General features: G+C 45.6%; 1 protein-coding gene across 3 annotated transcripts in view; it reads right to left on the bottom strand.

Moving 5' to 3' along the window:
* The window catches only part of Sufu (SUFU negative regulator of hedgehog signaling), a 92,909-nt gene that overhangs the window by 57,833 nt on the left and 16,563 nt on the right, over nt 1–18,513 (bottom strand). For all 3 annotated transcript variants that reach the window (XR_004123638.1, XM_031390570.1, XM_031390571.1), the window contains exon 3: nt 4,065–4,201. Coding sequence is in view for 2 of the 3 variants with exons in the window: in XM_031390570.1 (XP_031246430.1) it covers nt 4,065–4,201 (137 nt within the window). In the remaining variant the exon portion in view is untranslated. The remainder of the gene's footprint in view (nt 1–4,064; nt 4,202–18,513) is intronic.

Genomic DNA, 18,513 nt, shown 5'->3' with positions numbered 1-18,513 from the left:
TAAATAAAAACTATATGTAAGAGGATTTTGGAAATTTTATAAATGCTTTTTTTTTTAAACCATGCTCTATTTTCCAAGAACTCCAGACTATCGCCCCATCAAGCATTATGTTAGTTAACACTGAGTGAGCCATTATAGAGTGAGTAGCCATGCGTACATGCAGCATTTATCCACACGGATGATTTTCAAATTTCTCAATGTACAGCCTGTGGCATCAGGTAGACCAGATGTCTGCACAGCTCCTATCAATACAATACTGGGGTTAAGTGCACTTCATTCATTACGTGGGCTCTCCTCCTGCCTTTCCACTATGAGATCTATGATCTTGAATGGGTTACTAACCTCAATCTTGTCTTCTACAACTGTAAGGCTGATATAAACCTGTGTTCCATCCCCAGCATGAAAAAGAAAAAAGTACTTAACCTGAGCATAGCAGCCTAGGACTCAGGGAACTAAGGCAGGGGAATACTGAGTACAACATCAGCCTGGTTCACATAGAAAGAGGTCATCTGTGAGCACAAAATAAAACAAAACCAGGGTGCCTGCCCTTGCACACAGCACACAAGGTACACTGACAAATCAACCATTATCCTCACCTCCATTTAGGCCTTAGCCTAAAATCAGGGACCACTGACTCCTCCTCATTACAATCCTGTGGTTCAGTAACTTACTATTATTCTGTCAAGTTCCAAAAAAGAACTTAAAGTAGACTTAATTTAACTATTTATTTGCTTGGGCTTTTTCTCTGTTTTATTTTATTTTGTTTTGTTTTGAGGCAGAGTCTCACTATATAGCCCAGGCTGGCCTTCAACTCAGAGTCTCCCAGCCTCTGTCTCCTTGATACCAGGATTACAGGTGTGATCTACACTACCTGATTTACCTATTTTTTAAATAGTACAATGGTATCATGAAAATCTGGAAACTAAAATGTTGGGTATTACAGTTAAGGGTGTAGCCACCCCGTTGTTCTGAAGCACCTACTGTGATCTGCAGGCATAGCTGACCACAGTTACACTGGAGATGCTGTAGGAGGAGCTGCTGTTGCAGAAGGGACTTAGAGCACACACGTATCAACACACATTTAAGAGCCATAAATTTAACTCCTTTTTTGTTTGTTTGTTTGTTTGGTTGGTTGGTTTTTGTTTTTTTCGAGACAGGGTTTCTCTGTGTAGCCCTGGCTGTCCTGGAACTCACTCTGTAGACCAGGCTGGCCCCGAACTCAGAAATCTACCTGCCTCTGCCTCCCAAGTGCTGGGATTAAAGGCATGTGCCACCACTGCCCGATTTAAGCCACAAATTTTAGTGCAAATATTTTCAATCCTATAGGAAAGTTGGGAAGAATAAAATGACATCAGATACTGTCCCCTTAACTCAGTTACAACATGCTGCCCTTGCTTCCCTTCTCACGTCTTACTTTCTTGCTGATTTATTTAGTATCATCATATCTATAGACACTTCAGCCTTTGCCTCCCAAGAACAAAGACATTACTCCATATAATCACAATACCACAGGCACAGGACATACAGTCCACACTCACATTTTCCCAGTTGTCCACAAATATCCATCCAGGATCAAACATTGTCTGACCCACCACGTTTCTGTAAATTTTAGACAGTCTTACTAGGTACAGGAACCCAGAGGCTGTACCGTAGCATGTCCCACCATGTGGCCACATTTGGCTGGAACTCATGCTTGGATCCAGAACAATGCTACTCAGCTGATTCTCATACTTGGCTCTGCAGCACGCACAGACACACAGTAACACTCTGTTAAGCAGTGACACTGTGCTTGATCCTTTGGGGAGTCATGGTGACATCTGCTGAGGCCTTTCTTTCTCAGGATAATCCCTGCCCCCCCAAAGATGTACTTATTTCTGTGTTATGTGTATGAGTACTTTGTCTGCATGTATGTCTATACACCCATAAATTCTTTCAGCTCTTGGAGGCTAGAAAAAGGAGTTGGCTCTCCTGGGACTTAGAGTTACAGGATGTTGTGAGCCACCATACCCATGCCGGGAACTGAACTCAGGTCCTCTGTAAAAATGGTCAGTGCTTTTACCTACCAGCCTGTCTTTTTCCTATCAATAAGTAAGTAATCTGTAGAATGAATCTTTGAGTTCTTGTCTTCTAACAACTTTTTTTTTAATTAGCACATTATTTCCTGAGGATGAAGGTGTGTGCCACAACACACATGTGGAGGTCCCAGGACAAGCTGAGGGCTGCCTCTCCACTATCTGCTTTCCAGGAACCTACCCAGGCCTGGCAGCAAGCACCTTACCCACTAAGCCATCTTACCAGCTCCCTTCTCTAATGTAATGAATTACGTTTATTTGTGTGTATATGTATGTGGGCACATGTGCCCTGCCATACACATGGAGGTCAGAAGACAACTTGAGAAGCTGCTTCTCTCTTTCTACTGTGTGGGTTCCAGGGATCAAACTCAGGTGGTGGGGCACGGTAGCAAGTACCTTTACCTGATTTATATTTCCCCAGTCCTCTAGCCACCTTTTTTCCTTTTTAAATTTTGACCCAGCTAGGCGGTGGTGGTGCACACCTTTAATCCCAACACTTGGGAGGCAGAGGCAGGTGAATTTCCGAGTTCGAGGCCAGCCTGGTCTACAAAGTGAGTGCCAGGACAGCCAGGGATATACAGAGAAACCCTGTCTCGAAAAAAAAAAAACAAAAAAAAAAAGGTGTGCACCACCATCATCTCTTTAACCAGTTAAAGAGGATTTGAACAGCTTGGGCTATATATCAAGACTGTGTGTCAAAAGAAAAGGGTGGGGGGATGTGTGCAAAATAAAACAGTCACTAGTGGAATTTATTCTCTATGTGAATAAGTATTTGCAAATAAGAGTCTACTTTCCACTGATTTGCATTATAACTTCAAAATGACTTCCCATTAGAAATGACTGCAGTTTTGTACCATCTATTTACATCTTTCTGAGTTCTGTACCTAAGCAGGTACACTAGCGGATGTAAAACACACAGTAGCTGGAGTGCCTGTTTCTACAAGCAAGAAGCTGCCTTATCTCAAGAGTTCCCATTCCAATATCAAAATTACATTAAAGAAAAATCTATTTTCAAAGTTAAACCTGGTGGCACAGCCCTATAATCAGGCTGAAGAGTGAGTTCAAGGTCAGTGTGGACAACTTAATGAGACACTGCTCAAAATAAAATATACATCGGCTGGACATGGGTCAATGTCAGAGCACCTGCCTTTATGTATAAGGCCCCACGTTTGTCAAAACTCTCTCTCCCTCCCTCTCTCTCTCTATCTCTCTCTCTCTCTCTCTCTCTCACACACACACACACACCTACCCCTAGGTTTATGTATTCCCTATAATCCCAGCACTTGGGAGGCTAAGAGAGGTGGATCTTCACAGTGACTTTCAGACTAGCCAAGGCCACTATGTTGGTGAGGAAAGGATGGGAAGGGCGAGAGGAAGCAGGCTATATATCAAATCAAAGAAACAGAATCTAGGTCGCATAAGTACTCTGAACTCCCTGAACAGCAGCCACAGAGAATATTCAGGAGCTCTGAAGCCTCCACAGGCTGGAGGGTTCTGGCAGAGTGACCTAAGAAAGTAAGAACAACATTCCCAGAACAAAGGCCTTACCCAGGATCCACTGCGGCAGTCCCCAGTGGGCAGTGGGAGCAAAGGACAGTCCTTGGAGGGCATTCGAATAATCTAACTCAGTTCTTATTTTAGCATCCCTCTGCGCTGTGAGGGGAGGGTACAAGCTCCAGTCTAGCATCCCTCTGCGCTGTGAGGGAGGGTACAAGCTCCATTCTACTACTCCTCTAGACTGAGCCAAGATTAGTCTGTGTGCTTGAGGCCTGGAACCACACAGAGATAACCAGGCCATTGGGAACAGAGAACAAGTTAGTGATGACAGACAGCAGCAAAGCCTCAGGGTATCAGGACACTGACAGAATCTATCTGCCAAGGTCCACACAGTTTTCCACCCACAAAAGGACTCTGTGGACATCAAAATATGCCTGCAAGTTCCCAAAGTCCACGCTGATGATCACAGGACCAGACAAACCTCTGGGCTATTACCTGACTGGAAGACATATCTGGCTAGGCCCTGCATCAGCTCTGCTGGCCATGTTGGTGGGGCAGACTCCCCGGTTTCTCTCTTCAGACGAAATGTCAACTCAAAGCCAAATCCACTTGGTCCATCTGTTCCTGTAAACCTGAAAGGAATAAACATTTTCAGTTTAACTACCATAGGGCAAAGTTCCACAAAATCTTTGTGTGGTGTCCTCACAAGACAAACTCGATGGAAATCCCAGGGTGAAGAATTCTCTTCCAGCCCTCTTTACCCTCTAGTGAGCAGAGGGTAAAGAGGGCTGGACTGACCTCAGCCCAGTCAAACTTTTTGTTTGTTTGTTTGTTTTTGTTTTTCAAGACAGGGTTTCTCTGTGTAGCACTGGCTGTCCTGAAACTTACTCTATAGACCAGGCTGGCCTCAAACTCAGAAATCTGCCAAGTGCTGGGACTAAAGGCGTGCGCCACCGCTGCCCAGCTTCCAGTCAAACTCTTACACTGCTTTTTTTTTTTCTTTTTTGAGTTGTAGTTTCCAGATATTCTTTTTATATATTAGAGGAACCACTACTAAAAAATCTCCCTTCTGATCCTCAGTTATTCAAACCGTTAGTAAGCACCCACTGAATTTGCTAATATATATCCTGTGATCCAATAATATAAGCTGTGTGCTCTGTGAGGACACAGCCTTCTTCCTTCCTACCTCTGGGGATGCCAGGATTCCAGCGCACCAGGACACTTAGCTGCACTGACTGGCTTCTGAATGAGCGCTTGAGTCCAGTCCCAAGGCACAGTGAAATGCTGAGAGGGCCCTCACTACCCCTCATGAGCACCCCTCAGTCACTGGACCCCAAAGCAGAACAGGATGGGGAGGAAGACAGTCTGTAACCACACCCCTCAGGGTGACTGTAGGAGGGTGGAGGATGACAGTCTGTAACCACACCCCTCAGGGTGAGTGTAGGAGGGTGGAGGATGACAGTCTATGGCCACACCCCTCAGGGTGACTGTAGGAGGGTGGAGGATGACAGTCTATGGCCACACCCCTCAGGGTGACTGTAGGAGGGTGGAGGATGACAGTCTATGGCCACACCCTTCAGGGTGACTGAAGGAGGGTGGAGGATGACAGTCTATGGTCACACCCCTTGGGGTGACTATAGGAGGATGGAGGAAGACAGTCTATGGCCACACCCCTCAGGGTGACTGCAAGCATGAGACCTGAATGCCTACCTCTTTTGTTAGGAAGAGCTCAGGAGCCCTGAGTTTCAGGGAAGTCCCAGAAACAGATTACTACTAGGCAGGGCAGCAATGCCATCCAAGAGCAGAACGTGGTTGGTAGGGTGCCATACCTACTCAGGTGAAGAAGGTGTCCAGGGAGGCGTCCTCAAGAGCTCCACAAAGCTTGCCAGGATGAGAAAGGTTAAGAACTAAAATATGTTCATCATGTAATTTTGAGTAATTATATCTTGTACAAACATGAACCACAATGATTATACACATGTAAACTCCCCAGCATACAAACACAGCATAAGCTAAAATGACCGCTGACACCTTCCTCCTACCTCTTGCAAGCTGAAGACACAATTGCTGCTCAGCCCTAGAACTCCTTGCAGCATCCTTCCTAGGTCATCAACCCCAGAGGCTGGGATGGGAGACTGCGTAGAACCACCCCCCCATGCAAGCCTTTAGGGACTGACATGAGCCCCAGCTTTGGCTTTGTGCTTACGCAGGTGCAGGTAGATCCAGCTCCTTGAACCATCGGGGAGAGGTCACTATGAGCAGCTGCCTCTCTGACTGAAGACACATCCTTGGAAATCATCACAGTCAAAGGAAGTGTGTGTGTGGTTTTTGGTTACCATGTGGGAAACAGAATCTATTTGGAACCTACACATAGGGATTTTTGGAGACAAGACTACAAAGTGCTTAAAGTGACACTATTTACACTACTTGTTTCCCTGATGAATTGCCATGTTGGGGTCAAGTCCACACAGAGTCTGAGGAAACAGCTATGTACACTGAGGACGCCTCCCAGAGACCTCAGGTTCGAGAGAGTGTGAAAATCCAGAGTTATAAGAGATTAACTTTATGACTCTGTAAAAAGGTTGGGGCATGTCAGTGCACAGCCTTTCACCTCAGCACTGGAGATGTAGAGAGAACTTAGTGGGCTCTAGGCTACCCAGGGCTACACAACCCTGTCTCAAAATTCAACAACTAAACAAAACTCTACACAGGGAGATAGGTCACTAGGGCAAAAGGAAGATGTCAAGCAGCCACCAGTTAGAGACAGCTTTGTAAGGTGCGTTAGACAGTTACACCAGGGCTTTCATCGTGGGCCAAGGAAAATACATGGCTTCTAACCACAAAAACTTGAGGAACATATGCATTATAGACCATACTGCACAGTGGAGAGAATCCATGGTACAGAGAAGTCACTGAGCCATTTGCACCCACACCCCATCTCTTCCCTGAAGAGAGCTGTGTGCACACACATTTGACTGTGCCTTCATGCACACACACACATGTGCAGACCATCTGTCTCCACACAGGGTGGTTTCTAAGCCAGCTCTGTGGTGGCAGGCCAGCTCTCACTCGGCTAAGGAGGGACAGACCCACAGATGGTCTCCACCTGTGTTTGATTACCACCCACGAGGCTGGCTGGACACAACCTCAACACTCCGAAACACGAGCCGGGAATGTCCAGCCTTAGGATAAACACATGACCTGGGCCTGTCAGATTTCTTTTTCAAAGCGGGCTGTCCAGGCTATAATAGCCAAGCAACAAGACCATTCAGTGTTTAGAGTTCCCTGCAGGGGCTTGGCTTGGTCTGGACCACTTCACACAAATGCTGCTTGCCAAAGAGGGTATGTCTGATCAGAGAATGGAGTCACTCCAAGGGAACAGCTGTCCTTCACGTCTTCTAGGATGAAATCTGAGAGAAAGAGGCATGTTCACACTCACTCACATACACACATGCCCCCTCACCAAGTCACATACACTCATGTATCCATACTATATACATATAAAAAATAAGCTTATAAAGCAAAAAGCATTATTAATGTTAATTATTGAAGAATTTTTTTGTTTTTTGAAAATCATGTGTCAGTGTTTATAAAGTCTACAGTAGAGTGTCATAATGTCCCAAGGCCTCACAGACACTCACCAGACTCAGCCAGAGTAACCTCTAGTCCTGGATGCGCAAGTGTCCTATACAGGCATAATGTTTTTCGCTTTTTAAGATGTCTTAACTATGTATGAGTCCATGTCTATGGGGGTGGCAGAGACCACATGGCACAATGGGGCTATCAAAGAACAATCTGCAGGTGCAGTTCTCTCTTCCCATGTGGACCCAGGCCACCAGGCTCTCAAATGGCCTCTTATCACTGAGCCTCCTACCTGCTGAAAAACATCTTCTGCCACATTTTCATTATATCTTATTTATTTATTTATTTTTCAAGCAGAATATACTTGGATGGTTTGAAATTCATTGTCTAGACCAGGTTTTCCTTGCACTCACAAGATCTGCTTGCCTTTATCCCCCAAGTGCTGGGATTAAAGGTGTGCACCACCATGCCTGGCTTTGATATACAACTACTGCAGTGATAACAACCATATTCAGTATCTGGTATATTAATGCTATTTAGGCTTGAAGCCAAGGGGTGACAGGCTGTGCCAGATGCTGTCAGGTTATACCATACAGGTTGTGTAAGCACACTATATGATGTTCATAAAGCAAACGTAGAGCCTGGTGACACATCTGTTAGAATGAACCCCCATTTACCAATGCATGAGGGTGTATGCCTCACGAGCATGCGATAAGATGCTCAACCTCACTCAAAATGGGAGCAAATGAGCCATTATGCCTACCTATCAGATTAGCAAGCATTTACAAGTATAATGCCACACTTTGTTGGTGAGGTTACAGAAAGGAGGAGTTCTCATAGGGTTGGTGGGAGCACAATTAGTACAATTATTAAGGAGGGGAATTTAGCAATACTTAAGAAAACTACATACATATTTACTACCTCCAAAGATTGGACCTTCAAACTGCCTAAAAGCTCATTTATATGAAGTGGTTCAAAGAGTTATCTGCAGCTGTAAGAAAGAATATAGAAAAGCAGGGGCTCAGGAGTTGAAGGTCAGTCTTTTTTTTTTAAAGATTTACTTTTTTTTTTTTTAATTTATTATATGTAAGTACACTGTAGCTGTCTTCAGACACACCAGAAGAGGGCGTCAGATCTCATTATGGGTGGTTGTGAGCCACCATGTGGTTGCTGGGATTTGAACTCATGACCTTCCGAAGAGTAATCGGTGCTCTTCCCCGCTGAGCCATCTCACCAGCCCCCAAAGATTTACTTTAATTATGGATATTATATGTGTATGCCTGTGTGAAGGTATGTACATGAGTGCAAACAGCCATGGAGGGAGAGATATCAGATCCATCCTGAGAGAGTTACAGGCAGCTGTAAACCACACAAGCTCAGATGCTGGGAACCAAACAGGAATCTTCTGGAAGAACAACAAACACACATAACCACTGAGTAACCTTGCCTCTTAAATTTTAAATTAAAATTATTTTTAATTTTAATTAAAAGTCTGTATCCACATGAGCTCAGGTGCCCATGGAAAGGAGAGAGCATTAGATCAATGCTCTCCTTTTCTTGGAGCTGAAATTACAGACGGCTAGCTGGAGGGGGCTAGGAAACAAATGCTCTTAACCATGGAGCCACGCCTCCAGTCCCTGAAGGTCATTCTGATCTTAGCAAGTTGGAGGCCAACCTAGATGAGCTACCTGAGATAATTGTCTCAAGACCAGCCAGCACACCAACAGTCAGGACTAAATGGACTCAGTAGATACTTAAAAAAAATAGGACATGAAAGGGACAGGGGTTTGCTGGTGACTCCTGGGAGGAGAGAGGGAAGGAGCTGAAGGTGGAAATGATCAGGAAACATTGTTTACATGTATGAAACAGTTGATGAATAAACAAAGTATATTTTCCATTTTTTTTATTCTCTTTACATCCCAATCACTGCCCCCTCCCCTCACACAGACCCTCCCCTCAGCCTCTCTCCCATTTTCCTTTGAGAGGGTGGAGCCCCTTTTCCACCACCCTTCCCACCCTGGCACATCAAGTCTCTGCATGGGTAGGTGCATCCTCTTCGCTGAGGTCAGACAAGGCAGCCCAGTTAGGGAATGTTTTCCATATTCAGGCAACAGCTTCAGGGATAGCCTTTGGTCCAGTTGCTCAGGACTCACATGAAAACCAAGCTGTACATCTGCCACATATATGAGGGAGGCCTGGTCTAGCCCGCGCGCATGTTCTTTGGTTGCTGGGTCAGTCTCTGAGAGCACCGAAGAGTCCTTCTTTCTTTTTTCAATAGTGGGTCTGGAGAGATGGCTCAGCTAGTTAAGAGCACAGGCTGCTCTTCCAGAGGACCTGGGTTCAATTCCCAGCACCCACATGGTAGTTCACAACCATCTGTAACTTCATTTCCAGGAGATCCATTTTGCTTTTTCTGAACCTCAGAGGGCACTAGGCACACATATGCATTCATGCAGGCAAAACACTCACACATTAAGAAATATCAATCATAAACGAAGTCTAATTTAAAAATTAAAAATGATAGTGCTTGTGCTTTGTCTAACTGGTGAACAAAGGCATGGAAAATAGGTAGAAAAGTGAATCCTCTTTGCCACTCAGAACCTAGTATAAGTCTTGATACACAAGACACTCAATGATTGATGATGATGATAATGAGGTTGGCAAACAACACAATTCATCTATGTGGAAGCCACACAGGAAGGATAACCTGGAAAGAGACAAGAGCCTAGAAGAGCGCTGTGAATGGGGTGGGAAGGGCTAGAGGCAATAAGGGTATCTTTTTTTTTTTTTTTACTACTTTTCCTGTAGTTATAATTGTAGCCACACTAGTATCTTCACACATTCAAAGCAAGCAATTAGTGACTCTCACTGTTTCAAATGAACCATAACGGCCATGAAGAAAAGTCACCTAAGCAAGCTTTGGATACATACAATTCCTTGGCCATGTATCTTCAGGGGAAAGACAGAAAGAACAGAAAACAAACATTAAACTCTAGGGAACTGGTTTATTGTTACATTGGTATAGGTTAGTAATTCTGAAACAACTCGAGTGTTAATGTATTGAGGGGTAATGAGCTTCAGATTCCTCTGTCAGAGAAATTAAAAACTGGTACTCAGGGCTGGAGAGATGGCTCAGCCATTACGAGCACTGACTGCTCTTCCTGAGGTCCTAAGATGAATTCCCATGGTGGCTCACAACCATCTGTAATGGGATCTGATGACGTCTTCTGGTGTGTTTGACAGTGACAGTGTACTCCCATACATAAAATAAATAAAAGTTTAAAAAAAAAAAAAGCTGGACAGGAGTTGGAGAGTTGGCTCAGTGGTTAAAAGCTCTTCTTATTCTTTCTGAGGACCCAGATTTAGTCCCCAGCACCCAAATGGTAGCTTACAACCATCTAAACTCCAGTTCCAGAGGAACTCTTCTGACCTTTGCAGGCGCCAGGCATGCACACAGTGCATTTACATAAATGTATATACATAATTTTTTTAAAATATTAAAAAAAAAAGAGGTGGGCTGGAGAGATGGTCAGGCAATTAGGAACCTGTGCTCTGCACTCAGGAGGCAATGGCTCTGAGCACCCACAGGACAAGCCCTAAGGACAAGCCTCCTGAGAAATAGTTTTGGAAGGGAAGAATCTTATCAAATTCACAGTATACTGAGACTTTGTCAAGGAATTAAAAAAAAACGAATTTCTAGGAAGCTACTTAATTCACGCATAATAACAGAGCCAAGTGCTTTGAACAACACCTGAACATAGCAAGAAAGGCTAAGTGCTGGCTATTATTCATAAAGCAGCTACTAGTTCTGGGAACTCACCATAAGAGAACAGTCTCGGAAAAGAGCCTCTGGCATAAACATATTCAGTAGTATTTATAAAACAAAACAAAAAATTAGAAAAACCTCCCGCTGTTCTATAAGTAGGGCTTATATAAGGTGTGGTGTGTCACTAGGACACCCCCAGGACTAAAGGCCAGAGCTGGCAGGAAGCAGACTGTGAGCAAAGGGCTCTCTGCACTTCTGCCTGAGAAGGAGGAACTGGGTTACGTGCAAATCCCACACTAGAACCTCTACCGTTACCACCGGGTGAGATGTAAGTGGTGTTCATCGAGTCTGTCCACCGGGTGAGATGTAAGTGGTGTTCATCGAGTCTGTCCACCGGGTGAGATGTAAGTGGTGTTCATCGAGTCAAATGGCCATGAGGTTGGAACTTTTATGCATGGCTGGTGGCAATGCAGCTGCTATAGAAAACATGATGGCTGTTTTCAAAAGAGGAAAGAGAATTACTGCAATGAGCCAGTAACCCCACCTCTGGGTAGCCACACGAAATCAGGGTCCTGAAAAGCCTTGTTGACAGCAGCATCACTCACCACAGAAGCACAGGCAACCCTACCTGAGGAGGTGGGAAGTGCAGGTACAAAACAGTCAACTGTTAGCTGTCCTTCAAAAAGGGAAAAGCAGGGGGCGGTGCACATTCCTAAATTCCCAGCCCTTGGGAGGTAGAAACAGGAGACACACAGTGATCTTTGCAGCCAGCCAGTGTGCATGAAACTCTGTCTCAAACACAAGCACACACACAGATTCTCACCCACATGACATGGGTGACTCTTGAAGATATTATCATGCTAAGTGAAAGAAGCCTGACACATGGGAGCAACTCTACACGCATCAACTTAGACGGGCATCTAGAGTAGTCGGAGACAGACAGAAAGAAGAACCCTGGTTTCTAGGTGCTGGGAGACATGAGGAATGGGACACTATCATTTTGAAAGGGTCTAGTTTCAACTGAGAAAATTAAAACGTTCCAGGAACTGAAAGTAGTAACAGCCATACACTAATGTAAAACTTAATTTTACTAAACTATACTGAAACATGCTGGCAATGGTGATTTCCATGTCATGAGTATTTTATCATAAATGGATGGGCATTAAAAAAACATGGTTAACAAATTCAGATAAATTGAAATCATGTAATTTTTCTCATCATAATGCAATAAAACTTAAAAACAAAACAAAACAAAACAAAAAAAAAAACATGAAGCAAGGCCAGGTGGTGCACACACCTTTAATCCCAGCATTTGGGATTAAAGGAAGATCCCTGAATTCCAGGCCAGGCTGGTCTACCCAGAGAGTTCCAGGACAGCCTGGACTACATAGAAAAAGACTGTCTCAGAAAACAAAACAAAATAAAACAACAAAAACCACGATGTAAAAGCCAACAAAAATTATCAAAAATACCTGTAGCTGGTTAGCTACTAAGAAGCTGATGCAGGAAGATGAGTCTCAGAGACATGAACACTCACTCACACATACACATACTAAATAAATAAATACACACATAAATGTAATAACATTAAAAGTAAATAGCTGCTGGGTGTGGTGGTGCAAACTTTTAATCCCAGCATTTGGGAGGCAGAGCCATGCAGATCTCTGGGAGTTCCAGGCTAGCCTTGTCTACAAAGTGAGTTCCAAGACAGCCAGAGCTGTTACACAGAAAAATCCTATCTCAAAAAAGTAAACAAACATTTAAAAAAGGAAGAAAGAAAGAAAGGAAGGAAGGAGAAATTCGCATGTAAATAAAGAAAATATCAAAAAAAAAAGAAAGGAAGGAAGAAAGGAAGAAAGAAAGAAGAGGAAGAAAGCAAGCAAGCAAGCAGTCTAATGGCTGAGGTAGAATGGCAAGTCTGCCAGCAGCGAGAAAGAGGCTGGACACTGAGGACGGCACCCAATAGTCTCGCTGTCAACTTCCCTGGCCCAGGATGCTTGCTGCAGGGTGGACTCTAAAGCCACTCGACTCCAGGACCCTAACGTGAGGCTGGATAAGAAACAGCACAAACACGGGTTGTGAAGACCAATGAGCTGGCGTCAGCTCCAGCTCTACCACCTTCTTCTCATGACCCTCTGGCCAATGCCATGTGCCCAGGTTCCTCATCTACACACGGTTAAGGACATTCTGCACACACAGTGAGAGACTTTCAACCTCAGGCAGGAGGACACCTATCTTCTCAGAGCCAGCTGGAAGCCCCCTATCCCCACTGTCTCACACCTTTGTAGACACAGTCCTTCAAAAACCGCTGGCCAGTTTCTACTTGTGTCTGATTTCCTGGCCGTGGATCCCTCCCTGAGCCCTCACACTTGGCCTGAGACTTGATTCCTACTGTTCTCTGAGTGATATCAGCACAGTGGTGGGATTCTGTAAATAATTACTGAATAAACAGAAGCAGAGGGGACATTTTCATTTTGAACTACTCAGAATTACTGATAACATCAAATGGCTAGTTTGGAAACAGGGTTTGGTAACAATAGTATTATACTGGGTAGTAAAACTTAGCAAAAAAAAAAACCTAATATTTTTGAGATCTGTTTATATGGCAATATTCTTCCAGAATTAAGACTTTTTTTTTTTTTTTCAAGACAGGGTTTCTCTGTGTAGCCCTGGCTGTCCTGGAACTCAATCTGTAGACCAGGCTGGCCTCAAACTCAGAAATCTGCCTGCCTCTGCCTCCCAAATGCTGTGACTAAAGGCATGCACCACCACTGCCCAAGACTTTTTTAAAACTCTGAGTTATAGTAAGTCACTTTCTATAACCATTATAAAAAGAGAGATGAAAGCCAGTATGGTGCCATGAACTTATAACTCTAGTATTTAGGGAAGTGAAGGCAGTAAGATCAGGAGTTCAAGGTTATCTTCAGCTAGCAAATTCAAGGCCAGCCTGGGCTATGTGAGACCCTGTCTCAAAAATAATTAAAAAGGGGGGGTGGGATGGCAAAGGGGGGTCAGGGAGGAAAAAAGAAAACCCATCATCCTAGGGCCAGAGCTGACCCTGCACACGGTCCTGGGTTCAGTTCCTAGCAAGGTGGGAGAAAGAACTGAAGTGGGACCACAGAGAGTATGCTCGCTCTAGAGCTGAGAGAGAGCTACCACGCTTGTTTCCTGCTATGACCTGTTCAGTCCAACTCATGGCATCCATCTGCCTCACTGGGGTAAGCCCTTTCCTGAGACGCTGCCAGAAGCCAAGGACCACATTCCCACAGCATTCCTCAGGTTTAAGGGCAGGAGCTCCCAGCACAGATCGGGCTAAGACTCCAAGCGACAGACCTTCCTGCTCCCAGCACTTCAGCAGCTTAACTCTGCCCTGGGCTCCCGGCCAAGACATGGAACTTAAGAAGAAAATAAAGGCCAGGAACAGCAGAGCCTTCCTGGAGATCCGTGGGGGCTCAATCAACCGGCCCCCACACCCCATGGGAAGGTCTGCCAGAGCCTGTTCCCTCTATTCCCAGCCACCTCCAGGGGCAGGCAGGCAGACTCAGGGCAATCCCAAGCCAGCTGGGCAAACTGTTCAGAACTCTGACATGAAGCCAAGTGTGGTTGTGTGTGCATGCCTTTAGCCCTTGGGAGGCAGAGGCAGGCAGATCTCTGAGTTCTGGACCAGTGTGATCTACAGAGTTCCAGACAGCTAGGGCTATTCAGAGAAACCCTGTCTCAAAAAACCAATAAACAAACAAAGAAAACTGGAAAAAAAAAAATAAAGCTAACAGAACTCCAACAGCTACATTCCTCATTCTGACTTAAGTTAACAACCTTACAAAACTTTTTTAAAAAAGAAGGCAAGCCGGGCCAATGGTGCCAAGTCACAGCCTGCTTTGGGAAGTGCCTCTCCCACACAGGTGTACAGCTCGAGGCTTGCTGACCCCGGAGCCAGAAGGTCTGCCCGGGAGCCTTTTGTCCACTCACTATCCCCCCGACTTTGAGCAGCCAGGTGCCTCGAGACACCTGAGGCTGGTAATTCAAGACAATCTTCTCAGCATCTCAGCTCCCCGAGGGCAAGGCTGTACTCTGTGGGTGTGCATGGGGTAGGTACATCATGTCAAGGTTGAGCATCTTCATGGTGGTGACACACTCCTGGCTTCATGGTTTCAGAGATGACCAGACCTTGACATTAAACAACAATCAAGCAACATCTTGATTTGCTTTCCTCTCTCACTGTCAAAGCTGGGTCCTAATACCTTTCTGATGCTGCTGCCCTGGGGCCCTCACACTGGGTCAGAGGCCGCCTCCAAGAAAGGGTCCCTGTGTTCCTCACCACCCATAAACGCACTGCTAGTCCTTTTCCAAGATGAAACTTAATTTTACTTTAATTAATTTTTTTAGACTTTAATATTTTCTGTGTGCATGTACGTACACATACCATGTGTGTATCTGGTACTAGAGGTCAGCAGAAGGCATTGGATTCTCAAGAACTGGAGTTATGAATGATTGTCCTGACTGTTATATTCTTTTTGAAGCTTTTATTTTTACTTTATGTATATATATATCCCTGAATGTATGTATGTGTACCAGGTACATGCCTAGTACTCAAGGAGGCCAGAAGAGGACGTTAGATCCTCTCTAACTGGAGTTCCAGGAGGTTTTTTTTTGAGCTACCATTGGATGATAGGAACCAGACTCAAGAGCTCTTAACCACTGAGCCATCTTTCCAGTGCTAACAATAACATTTCTCACACTGCCTACAGACTGCATGCTCATCCTGTCCCACACTAGCCTTCCTTCCGTACCTAGAAGGCCTCAAGGTCCCCCCTGCTTCGACTTTCACCTAGCCGGATGGTCAGGGCTCTAAGCACCTTCCCTCCAGGAAGCACCACTGCAGAACAGTATGATCAGTGTCCCTAGAGCCATACAACATGACCAGGCTGGCCTCGAACTCAGAAATCAGCCTGCCTCTGCCTCCCAAGTGCTGGGATTAAAGGCGTGCACCGCCACCACCACCCGGCTCAGGTACTCTTAACACTTGATCCCGCACTCGATTTTCAACCTGGCACCAGGACTCTTTAAAACTATCAATACATTTTCCTATCTTCCCCTAAGAATCTAAGAGTCAGGGAAGCGGACACCCTGCCTTATACTCCAGGGCACTCCAGCACTGAGCAGAGCACAGGTCTCTCAATAGTGCGCCCTGGGAATTTGAGGAACAAGATGAAGAGCATCCCAATACTGTGTGCAGCACTTGGTCCTTCATGCAAGCAGAGTTAGACTCTATTCACATCACACACCACTCCCGAGAAAGGCCTGATGTGGCCCTGGACAGATTCTGATCTCCAGAGCCCGGCCCTGAGTGGAAGAAGCACCCTCACCTGAGCTCAGACTGTGTGCTGAGGCACACCACCCTTCCCTATGGAGCTAAGAGCCCTTCTGCAAGAACCAGATCCATGGAGCAAACACTTGAACACTGCCTCCAACTGACTCATTCAGCACATACTGGAGTCATCAGGGAAACATCAATGCATAAAGTGTGTGTGTGTGTGTGTGTGTGTGTGTGTGTGTGTGTGTGTGTGTGTGTGTGTGTGTTCAAGGCCAGCCTGGTCTGCACAGGGAGACCCAATCTCAAAAGAAAAAAAGGAAGAAAGGAGGGAGGGATAGGGAAGAGAGAGAGAAGAGTGGAAAGAGGCAGTTAGAGAAGGTCCTTCTGATGGCTATTTGAGGAAGACCTAAGGAGTGTGGGAGTCAGGGGTGAGACTACTACAGGCAGAGTTCTCCAGGTTTGCACAGACATGTGCAAAGGCCTTGAGATAGAAGAGAGCAGGGAGCAGAGTGAGGAAGGGCAAGAGCAGCCGAGGAAGAGGCAGAGGTGCTGGGCCATGAAAGCTATGAATGGCCGTGGCTTTATTCAAGTGCAACAGGATGGTTCTGAGCAGAGACACAACCACATAGCATGCTATGCCTACTGTCCCTGGTCAAAGACCTAGCACAAAACTAACATGCCCACGGCACCAACATTTCTAGAACTCTCTAATGCCAGCAGCTCAGCTGCTGCCTTCCTGCTGGTCTCTTCTCTATGTAAAGCCCCTGGTTACATGGATGAAAAAAGTCCAGACAGGGTGGGATCTGTCGTCTGCAGCCTGATCTCAGAAAGGCTGGAGCAGGAAGGAGACTGAGTCCGGCACGCCAAGATGTCGCCTGTCAATTCTCACTAAGCAGTTCTCTGTCTACCAGCCAAGCCTTCAGAGGTGCTTAGGAATCCTATCTGCAGTCACCCAGAGTGGAGCCAGTTGGATGGGACCTGAACACAGAGGCAGAACCCCTTCTCCAGAAGCTCTTACATCTTATAGCCGTGACCCCTGAGCTCTGACCTCACACACTGGAAGGCAGGGCTCCCAGCAACACTGGTATCACATGAAAGTCAGTTCTGGAACTCGTGAACAGCTCTTTGACTTGAGGCAAGGCTGATTCCATGAAGGGTCTGTGACCTCCAAACAACGGGAATAGGAAAAGAAGGACCTTCGAGAATTACATCAGAAGCCTGGAGCCCAGCGTGCTCCACTTTCTAGGAAGCCGTTATGAACCCAAGTCCTCACTGTCAAACGGCCAACTGGCCTTGCCTCAAATCTAGGCTGACCACATTTCTAAGCCTCTGGATTCCTTCTCTACAAGGCCTAAGGCATGAACTCTACAAGAAGAGACAGTCAGGCGCCATGAGGACCTAAGGCTCTGAAGTGGTATCAAGTCCACCTCCTACAAAGAGACTTCAGTCAAAAGACAGGCAGTGAAAAGCAGGGTTGGGTGTGTTGTTCATTATCACAAACCTCAGGCCCAGAACCTGTCCAGCAATGATGCTCTCTACAGTGAGCAAATGCCTGGCCCTCCAAAGACATCTAAAGATTCCTGCTGGGTGGAAACAAGCTGGGCCTGCCAACCCAACAACTGGTGGACCTGTGTCAGAAAGGACAGTGGACCATCCTTTCTTCTAAGCCCAAACACCAAGTCTCACATCATTTGACTTTGTTTGTACCATGGAGAGCCTAGCCAGCCTGGCTGAGAATGTAGCAGATTCACTTCTGCATTTGTGCCATGTCTGTGAATGTTTTCTGTATCCTGGGTACGAGGACCCTGAGAGAAAGCTCAGCAGTTAGGAGCACTTGCTGCTCTTGCAGAGGATCAGAGTTCAGTTTCTAGTGCCCACGAGAGGCAGTGGCTCACAGCAGCCCGTAGCTCCACCTCCATCTTTTGGCTTCTCTGGGCACTCACACACACATGAACACACAAACATGCAAACAAACACATTTATAAATTTTTAATTTAAATATAAGTTCTTGTTGGTTACAAATTTGTGATCCTTGTGTCTCTACTTCCCAAGTGCTGGGATTACAGTCACATGCCATCATGTTCAGCCTAACACTGACCTTTTAAAGGGAAAAATGACATGATCAACATATTATCAAGATTGCTACAACCGCTGGGCAGTGGTGGCACACACGCCTTTAATCCCAGCACTTGGGAGGCAGAGGCAAGTGGATTTCTGAGTTCGAGGTCAGCCTGGCCTACAAAGTGAGTTCCAAAACAGTCAGGACTATACAGAGAAACCCT

Source organism: Mastomys coucha, unplaced genomic scaffold, assembly GCF_008632895.1.
Source record: "Mastomys coucha isolate ucsf_1 unplaced genomic scaffold, UCSF_Mcou_1 pScaffold21, whole genome shotgun sequence".
Taxonomy (NCBI): domain Eukaryota; kingdom Metazoa; phylum Chordata; class Mammalia; order Rodentia; family Muridae; genus Mastomys; species Mastomys coucha.
The sequence above is the reverse complement of the archived record's forward strand: the minus strand, read 5'-3'. Positions and strand labels throughout refer to the sequence as shown.